We start from the raw sequence: 11,581 nt of genomic DNA, 5'->3' as shown, positions 1-11,581 counted from the left end.
GAGCCACTGTACCCAGCCTAAGTCTTCCCCTTTTTATAAGGATAGCCATCGTGTTGGATCAGGGCCTATACTAACGACCTCATTCCACCTTGGTTATCCCCAGAAAAACCCTATCTCCAAATGCAGTCACATTCTGAGGTACTGTGGGTCAGGACACTGATATATCTTTTTGGGGGACACCACTCATAACACCAATAGAATCACCATTGAGGGCTGTGCTTCCTTAGGGGCTCAGGCTACTGGGGAGCCCTGGGCAGGGTGGGGGCAGAGGGACCCATGCAAGAGCAGAGACTGCTCTTCCTGGTGAACTGGGCAGAGGTGAACATCCGGGGGGCTCTTCATGAGGGCAGGACGCCATCCAGGTTGGGTGCTGGCGTTGGTCGCCAGCACAGGACACGGTGACCACTGGGGCAGGTGAATGTGTTGGCAGCAAGGGCAGTGCCCCCAGCCAGGAGCCTGTTGTCCTGACTCAGAGGACACGTATGGGACTTGGGGCCTCAGTTTCTCCTCAGGCCTGGGGGTGTAGCCTGGGTCGCAGCTGGGAAACTCAGAAATTCTGAGTTCAAAGTGAGCCATGGAGGGCTCCAAGCCCAGCAGAGTGGTCTGGGCAGGAAGGGGAAGGGACGGGGAGGTCCCTGCTCCTCCCTAGGTGAACTTGCATCATGTCACAATCAGGCCAGGAAGCCCAGAGGCTTTAAAAAGTCTGCGTCTCAGCATTGGCTATCCGGGACCCCCTTATAGTCGGCCAGGTCCGGGTACGTAAGCTCCTTAGAGCTGGCCCCAAACCAGGAGCTCCTGGGGCTGAGACAGATGCAGACCTGCTCTCCTGCCCCTCTTACCATCCCCTGGCCCCCACCATCCAACAGAAGTCCAGGCCAGCCTGCCTCCCCCTCCAGTGAGGTCTCCACGGCGACCCGATAGACCTGTATGGGTGACTGGCCCCATAACCGGCATCTACCACATCCCACACGCATGGGGTCTCTCACGGCGGCCCCTGCCCAAGGACAGATGGGCTGACCCACAGGCATCCACAAGTGGGGCTGAAGAAGCCGTGAGGAAAGGGGGAGGTGGGAAGGGCCTTGTCCAGGGTGTCTGGCTGCATGGGAGACGCAACAGCTCCCACTGGCACCCTGCACACAAGGGAAAGGCCTCGAAATGCGCTCACCAAAGCCTCAAGTTTTATTATCAGCAGCTCACATTCGGGTACAGGTTCCTATGAAGATTGCCTCACCTGGTGGGAGGAGGGAGAGAGCAGGGCTGGCTGAGATGGGGCTGCCAGGGCCATGGCCTCCAGCTGGGTAAGCGGGAATCTGAGAGCCCCTGGTGCACACGGAGCCTCCTGGCACACACAGGATTGTCCCAAACACAAAGCACCCTGGCACACTCAAGGGCACTGAATCTGGCAATGAGTCTGCACTTCTGTTATGAGAGTGGGTTTTTCGGCCAGGCGCGGTGGCTCACGCCTGTAATCCCAGCACTTTGGGAGGCCGAGGCAGGTGGATCACCATGTCAGGAGTTCAAGACCAGCCTGACCAACCTGGTGAAACCCTGTCTCTACTAAAAATACAAAACTTAGCTGGGCGTGGTGGCGCACACCTGTAATCCCAGCTACTCAGGAGGCTGAGGCAGGAGAATCGCTTGAACCTGGGAGGTGGAGGTTGCAGTGAGCTGAGATTGTGCCACTGCACTCCAGCCTGGGCAACAGAGCAAGACTCCATCTCAAAAAAACGACAGTGGGTTTTTCTCAGGTCTTCTTTGTGCCCAGTTCCAAATGTGGCTGTCTCCTCTGCAGGAGCAGGTCTGCTTGTCAAGAATTCAAGCACGCCTTGTGCTCTGTGGCCACAGGAGAGGAGGGGCCGCTTTTAAATACAAGGCTACTCCTGTCATCGGACTAGAACGAAGGCCCACTGGCCAGAAGCACATGAGAGGTGAGAGTTGCCTTTCTGCCTTGTCCAGCATCGTGTATGTGCATGTCTGTGCAACTGTGCATGTGTGCACATGTGTAGTACACCTATGCATGTACATGTGCATGTGCCTGTGTCGGTGTCCATGTATATGCCTTGCGTGTGTGTGCTTGTGCACGTGCAGGAGTGTATGGGTGTGCCGTGTGTGTGCCTGTGTACATGTGCAAGATGGGCTCCGGTGTATCCACATGTTCATGGTGTACCTGGGCCAGTCCTAGACCTGGTGTCAGACTCTGCTGCTCCCCACTGGCATAAAGGCAGACCCTGAGCTAGGCATGGGGACACAGACAGGTAACACGCAAACCACACGGTCCTGATCCAGGGGATGCTCGCCAAGCCACGGGCAGTGCAATGCAGTATGGCCAAGGAAGGTTTCCTGTCCACAGTGCCCCTCAAGGCAGGGCCCCCCAGGAGCCCACTGGCCATGCCCAGAGGTGGTGTTAGTTCTGTAGTGTGAACTCGTAGGTTCTGGTCTCCCAGCGGGAGAGGTCCTTGTCCATCATGCTACGCTCAGTGAAGGTCACGTGGCCGTCCGCATCTACCAGGATGATGGTGTTGGTTCTGAAAGAGAGCAGGGTCCCTCGTTCACCTGGTGTCCCTCAGCCCTGCCCTGCCTGTCACAGCTACAGCTAGGGCAAGAATGCAGGCAGGTAGAGGCAGGACCCCCATGCGTAGAGGCTGTGCCAAGTCACCGAAGAACAGCAGCCTCAGCCTTGGGGATGATGAGGGGCCGTCAGTGGCACGTGAGCTTCTGGTTGGCTCCGCAGGCCCATGCTAAGTGAGTCCTGCCACCTTCACTAGGAACCACCCCACCCTGCCCTGCTCTCCCTGTGTAGCATGAGCCACGGCACACAGAAGCCTGCGGGCTGACCACACGCTTCCCCCTCGGAGGCCCAGGTTCCCAGACACAGCCACGCTTGGTTCTTCCAAGAGGTCAAGCTGTTGACCACTTGGGGCCCAGGCCTCCTCTGTCTGGAAGACTCCCCTCCTGTGCCCTCTCTCCCAATGCCCAGGCCATGCCAGCCCACCTGAAGCAAACATTCAGCACACTCTCCTCTCCTCCAACCCTCTCTGCTGTGGGCTTTGCAGACAGAGGGTGGCACCGGATTCCCCAGCAGCCCTGGCACAGGCTGGTTCCCAGGGCAGACACACACTCAGTGTTCCCCGTGGGGTGGGACCCAGTGGCCATGCCGTCAAGGAGAGGACTTGGCACCTGCCTTTCCCTCATACACAGGAATATGAGTCTATGATAGAGGAGGGGCTGAAAGAAATCACATTGTGCACCTGCCAATTGGCTGGCCAGCCCCAGGCGGGAAAGCTGGCCAGCAGCTGCCACCCAAGGGTACAGCCTGCAGGCCTAGTGCCACCATGGTGCTGGGGCGTTTGCCCACAGGGATCCACCAATGTGCAGGCAGCCCTGAGGCCATCCTGGCCCCGTGTGGCTATGTACTGGTTCCTAAAGCCCAGCCTATGGGGCCCTGGGAGCCTGTGGTATCTGCTCACCCTGTAGCTGCATCTGGACAGGGCAGAAGCTCTGGAATCCACTCAGGCGAGGAAGGAGCCTGGCCCTCGCTATGGAACATGGGGGCACTTGGCTTCTTTGCCGGCCCTCTAGTGTGGAAGGTGGGACATGGGATAGGAGGTGGCGCACCCACCGGGCTGCAATACCTGGTGCCGTAGCCAGGGCAGCGCACACACACAGCTGCGTACTTGCTCAGCACGGGCTGCACGTACTCCCCGCCCTGGTCCTCGATGGCCGGGTCTGGCAGCTGCCTGCAGGATGGAGGGAAGCGGTGGCCATTAGTCCCTCTGTGGCCTGCCCACAGCTCGGTCTAGCCCCATCCCACCTGGTGGCCTAACTGGCTCTGGGGAGTGGCCGGGGAACTGCAAGGCTTGTTTCTTTCTTTTTTTTTTTTTTGAGACGGAGTCTTGCTCTGTTGCCCAGGCTGGAGTGCAGTGGCCGGATCTCAGCTCACTGTAAGCTCTGCCTCCCGGGTTTAGGCGATTCTCCTGCCTCAGCCTCTGCAGTAGCTGGGACTACAGGCGCCCGCCACCTCACCCGGCTAGTTTTTTTTGTATTTTTTAGTAGAGACAGAGTTTCACCGTGTTAGCCAGGATGGTCTCGATCTCCTGACCTCGTGATCCGCCCGTCTCGGCCTCCCAAAGTGCTAGGATTACAGGCTTGAGCCACCGCGCCCGGCCAAGGCTTCTTTTCTTCTTTTCTTTTTTCTCTTCTCTTCTCTTTTCTCTTCTTTTCTTTTTTTGAGGCAGAGTTTCACTCTTGTCACCCAGACTAGAGTGCAATGGCTCGATCTTGTCTCACTGCAACTTCCACCTTCCGAGTTCAAGCGATTCTCCTGACAGAAGTCCACTCAAGCAAGCCATTGTAGCTAGCATCAGGGCTCCAGTCGTCAGCTGGGATTACAGGCGTGCACCACCAAGCCCATCTAATTTTGTATTTTTAGTAGAGACAGAGTTTCACCATGTTGGCCAGGTTGGTCTTGACCTCCAGACCTCAGGTGATGCACCCACCTCGGCTTCCCAAAGTGCTGAGATCACAGGCATGCGCCACCACAACAGGCCTGTTTCCTACACGTTTCTGCTCAAGGCGGAAAATCTCCATCTACCCTTAACTTATGACTCAATCGTAGAGCTTTGGCCCCAGATGGCACACACAAGCTCCCTGCCTGCCCCAACAGGTGCCCTGTGGGCATCTGCCCTTGTGACAGAAGTCCACTCAAACCAGCCATTGTAGCTAGCACTGGGGCTCCAGCCATCAGTGAGGGCAGCCAGGGCCGGTCCTCAGCCTGTCCCAGATGGCACACTGTAAGTGTGGACTTACAGCTGGGCACGCCCAGGTGGGGCTCTTCCAATGAGGCAGTGATGCTGAGGCTGAAGGATGAGGCCGCAGATCAGCGGCCCAGAGGACAGGGAGGGTAGACAGGGGGCAGAAAGGGGCCCCAGGGGGAGGAGTGGGAGACAGTCCATGGGGGCTTCTCTGAAGGGGGCAAGCTGGACAGGGTGGGAGTGGATGCTGGGTCACCTGGGCAGGGCAGTGGTCTGACCTGGGTGGGGAGTGAGGGATGGGTGGGGCATCTTGCTCAGTGGGAGAAAGGCCGGCACGGCAAGCACCAGGACCCCTGGCTGGGGCAACCAAGACCCCGGTGCCTGGCACCTGAGGGGCCTTGAGGCCTACAGGCAAGGAAGTGGGTGGGGGCACCTACACCCAGGCAGTTCCCGGAACTGCAAGTCCCTGCCCAGCACTCAGCCCAGGGTCGCTGGGGACAGACTGCATGCGGGAAGCCCCATCAACCCTGAGAGTGCTGACCCTGGCCACTCATTTCCATGATTTGTCTCTTCCGCCTGGGTTTGCTGAGTGTCTAGAATCTTCTGGAACTTCCCGCTAGCCCTCAGCATGCAGAGGGGAGCATCCATCTGCTCTGGGCCCCATGTGGCTGCATCAAGCCTCTGGGCACACTGAGCCTCCCCTGGGCCTGGGCCTGGGCCCATCTCCTGTCATCAAAAGTCCCTGGTGTTGGAAACCTCAGCTGGCTCGAGGGGACAGGCAGGGAGGACAGCATGTCCATCAGCTTCCTTGCAGCTGGGGACCCAGCCTGGCCACCTCCACGGGCCTCCCAGGGCGGCAGGGCCTGCCTTTCCCTCTGCCCTGGTTGGGAGACACCAGGGCTCACCCCAGCAGGACCCGCCCACTCACGCCTCTTCATTGTTGAGCACATCCAGGAGGTTGGCGATGAGCACATCCTTGGGCAGTGCCTGGCTCCGTTCCACAGCCTCCAGGAAGAGCTGCTTCCCAAAGCACAGCTTCCTCCAGGGCGTCTCCAGCAGCGCGTTGCTCAGCCCGTAGGTGCCTGTGGGGAGCAATCGGCTGGCCATGCAGAGGCCTTGCTGTGCCATGTCAGGGCAAATTGCCACCTGCCACCCACCTAACATGGGGTACAGCTGGGGACAATGAAATCAGGCCAGACTAAGGCCAAGCCACTCCATGCTCCAGCACCTTCCCTATGCTCATTCCTGACCTGACGGCTTGGCAAAGAGTGGAGAACTCAGCAGTAGGCGGAAAGGGACACCCACAGGAGACCACAAGGCACAGATGCCCAGCAGCATGGATGGATGAATAAGAAATGAGCAACCTGAAATCTCACAGGCAAAGGGGGCAGCCAAGAGGGAACCTCTCCACCTCACGCCAGGTTGGGGGGCCACCTGAGAAGTTCAAGAGTGGGAGAATTAGCCACCAGAGGCCAGGAGGCACCCAACATAATCACGTCCCTATCTGGGGAACCCCCAACAGTGCCACACAGTGGGCACAGGTGCAGGCTGGGCCTCAGCAGAGCATGGCCCACCTCTGCATACCAGCCAGGCCCCTGGCTAGGAGAGCCAGGGGGCTCAGTGCACAGACTCTGAACTGTGGCTTCTCTGAACTGTGGCTTCTCAGAACAAGCTCCCAGAGTGTTGGCAGAAGGCAAGGCCAACAGGAAAAGGGTTTCTCATGACACAAAAAGCGAAGGGGAGGGACTTGAGGTGGAGAAGCACCTCACCTCAGAGGCTCTTCTCTAGAAGCCAGAGCAGCAGGGGTGGGGGGCTTGATGGGAGCCATGCACCCCAAATGATGCACCAGGGAGACCAAGACACCACCCCTTTCCCTGTCAGACTTCCAGGAGAATATCTTGGCCAAGGCATTTCTCAGGGAGACAGCCCTGGCTCTGCCAGGGCCCCCAGAGCCAAGCCTCCAGCCCCAGGTGTCACAGTGCTTTTGCCATCGTGAACGACATGGAAGACCATTCAACTGCATAGTCGTGGGCAAAGAATGGAGCTGGACTCTACCTCACATCATACACAAAAGATAACTCAGGTCGGGAGAGGTGGCTCACTCCTATAATCCCAGCACATCGGGAGGCTGGGGCAGGAGGATCACAGGAGCCCAGGAGTTCAAGACCAGCCTGGGCAAAATAGTGAGACCTTATCTCTGCAAACATTACAAGTTAGCTGGACATGGTGGCATACATCTGCAGTCTTAGCTACTTGGGAGGGAGGATCTCTTTATTTTTTATTTTTGAGACGGAGTGTTGCTCTGTTGCCCAGGCTGGAGTGCAGTGGCACGATCTCGGTTTACTGCAAGCTCCGCCTCCTGGGTTCACGCCATACTCCTGCCTCAGCTTCCGGAGTAACTGGGACTACAGGCACCCATCACCACGCCCAGCTACTTTTTTCTATTTTTTAGTAGAGACGGGGTTTCACCGTGTTAGCCAGGATGGTCTCGATCTCCTGACCTTGTGATCTGCCCGCCTCAGTCTCCCAAAGTGCTGGGATTACAAGCGTGAGCCACCGCGCCCGACCAGGGAGGGAGGATCTCTTAAGGCCAGGAGGTTGAGGGTGCAGTGAGTCATGACTGCACCACTGCACTCCAGCCTGGGTGACAGAGCCAGACCCTGTCTCAAAAAAAAAAAAAAAAAGTTAACTTAAATCAAACTAAAGACCCAAGTGAAAGAGCAAAAACTATAAAACTCTAAGAAGAAAGTATCGGGGGAAAGCTTCATGACCTTAGATTAGGCAATGGTTTCTTAGAAAAGAAACCAAAATCATGAGCAACAGAAAAAAAAAGAGACACGGGACTTAAAAATTTAAAACTTTGTGCTTTAAATAAGAGACTTGTAGCTAGAATGAATGTATAAGGCACTCCTATAACTCAAAAAGACAACCCAGTTTGAATAACCATTTCTCCAAAGAAGACATACAAACGGCCAACGAGCATGAAAATAGCTGTTCAACATCATAGCCATGAGAGAAATGCAAACCAAACCACGAGGCCACACTACTTCACACCCACTATCATGGCTATCACCAAAAACGCAGAAAATAGCAAGTGGTTTCACAGAAGCTGCAACCCGCATTCATTGCTGGTGGGAATGTATAAGGCTGCAGCAGCTTTGAGAAACAGTTTGGATGTTCCTCAAAAGGTTAAACAGGGTTACCATACAACTTAACAACTCCATTCCTAGGTATTCACACAAGAGCCATAAAAACATACGACCACACAAACGCGGTGAGGTCACACTGTGAGCAGCACTGTTTATAACAGGCGAAAGGTGGAAACAATGCAAGTGTCCACTAAGGGATGAAGGGAAGAAACAAAAAGTACCAACTGGCTTGAGGGTTCAGGGCAGCTGGCTTGGCAACTCCTTAAATTCCTATGGCTACAAGAAAAAACGCACTCTTGATAAACTCCCTCACAATAGCAGCGATCACACACATTATCTTAACTCATTATCACACATTATCAAGACCCTCTTAACTCTGACTTACAGCCCAGACTACTACAACCCCGACTGGACAGAGAATCAGCCTTCAAACACTCTTTTCTGATAAGCAACTACAGACCGTAAGCCGGTTTCAGCAGTTCATAGAGGCTGCACTCTGTGTCCTAGAGCTCACCTTTTGATGGAAAGAGCCAGATTTTGCCCCATTTTAATGCTAAAACCCCGCCCCAAAGTGAACATGGGATGTATGTTACATATATGTTTATTGCATATGTTCTCGGGTCCCCTCATAAATATGTATGGCTTTTCCCCAAACCTATTGAATATGTATGACTCTATTGTGTGATATGGACCTCAGGAGACATAAAACTCAAACTGCCCTTCTCCTCTTTAAAGAGAGCACCTGGCCGGGCGCGGTGGCTCAAGCCTGTAATCCCAGCACTTTGGGAGGCCGAGGCGGGCAGATCACAAGGGCAGGAGATCGAGACCACAGTGAAACCCTGTCTCTACTAAAAATACAAAAAAAATTAGCCGGGCGCGGTGGCGGGCGCCTGTAGTCCCAGCTACTCAGGAGGCTGAGGCAGGAGAATGGCGGGAACCCGGGAGGCGGAGCTTGCAGTGAGCCGAGATCGCGCCACTGCACTCCAGCCTGGGCAACAGCGTGAGACTCCGTCTCAAAAAAAAAAAAAAAAAGAGCACCTCAGTCCATGCTAGAGACTCTCTCTTCCAAGTCTGTAAACTGATACAGCGAATAAAACTCTCCTTTCTACTATTTAGCCATGCTGGTGAGGTTTTTTTGGTTTTTTTGTTTTTTGGTTTTTTTTGAGACGGAGTCTCACTGTGTCTCCCAGGCTGGAGTGCAGTGGCGCGATCTCGGCTCACTTGCAAGCTCCGCCTCCTGGGTTCACGTCATTCTCCTGCCTCAGCCTCCCGAGTAGCTGGGGTTACAGGCGCCTGCCACCATGCCCAGCTAATTTTTTGTATTTTCAGTAGAGACGGGGTTTCACCGTGTTAGCCAGGATGGTCTTGATCTCCTGACCTCGTGATCCGCCTGCCTCAGCCTCCCAAAGTGCTGGGATTACAGGTGTGAGCCACCGCGCCCGGCCGCTGGTGGGTTTTTAGACAACACTAAGTGAAAAAAGTCCCCTAAACTACGTATTATAGGATTCCCTTTATACAAAGTGTCCAGAATAGAATAGGCAAATCCACAGACAGAATGCAGATTAAAGGTTGCAGGGGCTGAAGAAGCGGGAACTGAGGAGTGGCTGCTGATGGGTATGGCTTTCTTTGGGGATCAAGAAAAGGTCCTGGAATTAGGTAGTGATGACGGTTACTCAACTCTGTGAATGAACCGAAACCTACTGAATGATACACTTTAAATGCGTGAACTGTGCTGCTAGTCAGTCATATCTCAATAAAGCTGTTATCAAAAAAATAAAGGCAACGTGGACCAGGTGGGGCAGGCTCAGGGATAAGGCAGAATGTAGACAGAAATAAGTTCCCCAAAATAACAACTGAGCAGAAAATAAGCATCTCTGGCCACAGAGGTCTCAGCCTTTGAGAACCGTGGGTGTCACGTGGATGGTTACAGTGACTGCCCCAGAGGCCTCTGGGCCAATGTTCAGAATGAGGGGGTGGTAGGGGGTCTCTGCTTTTGCACCTTTTAGTTTCCAGTTCTCTCCTGGGCAGTCACAGGCTCAGTGTGGCCCAACTCCACTGCCACAGACCCATCTTGCTACACATTCCAACCCCACGGACCCTGAACTGACAGGGAGGTCCTGGGGCAGGTGGAACAGCAAGAGCTGGCTGAGACAGTCAGAACAATCCTTTGCAAGCTCAGGACCTTCTGGGGCCACATCCCTGCCTCACTGGTAGTGTCTATGTCTGTGCCACTGCCCAGCTCTTGGGAGCTCAGGTGGACCGCCCACAGTTGTATTCAAGGTGGGGAGGGGAAGACCAGGGTCACAGAAGGTGGCCGGAAGGACGAGCCCCAGGTGGAGGAGAGGGCACCAGCTGGTATGCGTGGGGCCAATGGGTGGGAGACACTGGAAGCCACCTTCCAGGCAGATGCCTCCTCTGGAGATCCCAACTAGCCCAGGGGTTCGGGTCTGGGCACCACCCTAGCAAATGGGGGTGCTGGGCCCATCTGTGGATGGAAGCTAGCTGGAAGCTAGCTCCAGTGTGGGCCAGGCAAGGACCATAGGACTCATGATGAGCCCGTCAGCACCACCAGCCCCCCAAGATGCAGGAGGGGTGGGGCCACTCAGCTGTCCTGGGGACTGCTTACCATCTACCTTGGGCCCCTCCAGAAATGCTTGGGGCTTCAGTTCCACCATGTATACCCAGTGGGAAGGTGTGCACCTGTGACCTGCAATCTCACTTGGTGATTTATGCCAAATGCCAAAGGAAGTCTGTGTGACGTGGGCACGGAGCTTCAGAGGAGCCAGGGGTGTGAGGGAGCCCCCTCACAGAGGGGTGTGGGTGGCACCAAGGGCACTGACACACTCCCCAGGTGCTGAAACACCCTGTGTGAGCCAGCAGCTTGAATAGAGGGACCAAAGCGGGCGTCTGAGGCACAGTTCCATGATGCCACCAGCAAGGAGTCTCTGCGAGCAGCGAGCATGGAAGTGAGGGAGCCAGCTGGCCCCGGAACCTGGGCTCCGGTCCCTACAGTTTTGTGCACCCAGGGCAAATGCCATTTCCCAGGAGTGTTGCTTTGTCCTGGCACCAGACCTGGGACAAGATGCAGACCTCCCTCCCAGAACATGGCTGCAGAGGGGGCAACGTGACACATTCTGTCCAGGTTGGGGCACTGGCAGAGGAAGCTTCCAGGAAATCGCAGCACCCAAGGAGGGGGGAAAGGAAGGACATGCAGCAGGAGGCACAGGCTGGGCAGTGGTGCAGAGGCAGGGCAGGAAGAACCCAGCTGTGGAGTATGACCTGGTGCAGGGGGGCTTGAGGCCCTGAGGATGGGGACTGGGGATCCGACTGGGGACTGGGTACAGGAGGTGTGCGTCTGTGTGGGGCTGGAGTGGAGTGTGTACATGTGCGTCAGGGAGCAGACCAGGCAAGAACCCGGGTGGTGACGGCCCCAGAGGGTCTGAGAAGGGACAGGCACAGGGCACACTGGGATGGCACAGGAAGCGAGGCTGGGGGTGGCCGGCTGGGCTACAGGGCTGCGGTGGGAAGCCCAGAACAGGGGCATATCTCGCTCAGCAGGAAAGGCCCGTGGTTGGGGGGCGAGCAGGGAGCCAGGGCTCTCTGAAGTGTGCAGGTGCAGGGCAAGGTCCGCACAGACCATAAGGCACTTAAACGGCCACAAAGTCATCCCAGGAGAGTAAT

At 55.9% G+C, this 11,581-nt stretch overlaps 1 protein-coding gene across 6 annotated transcripts in view; it reads right to left on the bottom strand.

The window, feature by feature from the left end:
- Positions 1 to 1,156: 1,156 nt before the first annotated feature.
- The window catches only part of LOC105480712 (transport and golgi organization 2 homolog), a 46,906-nt gene continuing 36,481 nt past the window's right edge, over positions 1,157 to 11,581 (bottom strand). For 5 of the 6 annotated variants that reach the window (XM_011739828.3, XM_011739829.3, XM_011739827.3 and 2 more), the window contains 3 exons: positions 5,680 to 5,833; positions 3,633 to 3,737; positions 1,157 to 2,525 (listed from right to left, as the gene is read on the bottom strand). In XM_011739828.3, coding sequence (XP_011738130.1) covers positions 2,405 to 2,525; positions 3,633 to 3,737; positions 5,680 to 5,833 — 380 coding nt within the window. In that variant the 3' untranslated portion in view covers positions 1,157 to 2,404. Of the gene's footprint in view, positions 2,526 to 3,632; positions 3,738 to 5,679; positions 5,834 to 11,581 lie in introns of those variants that run through there. The other variant, XM_071080021.1, reaches the window with a different exon arrangement.

This window comes from Macaca nemestrina, chromosome 15 (assembly GCF_043159975.1).
Source record: "Macaca nemestrina isolate mMacNem1 chromosome 15, mMacNem.hap1, whole genome shotgun sequence".
Lineage (NCBI taxonomy): Eukaryota > Metazoa > Chordata > Mammalia > Primates > Cercopithecidae > Macaca > Macaca nemestrina.
The sequence above is the reverse complement of the archived record's forward strand: the minus strand, read 5'-3'. Positions and strand labels throughout refer to the sequence as shown.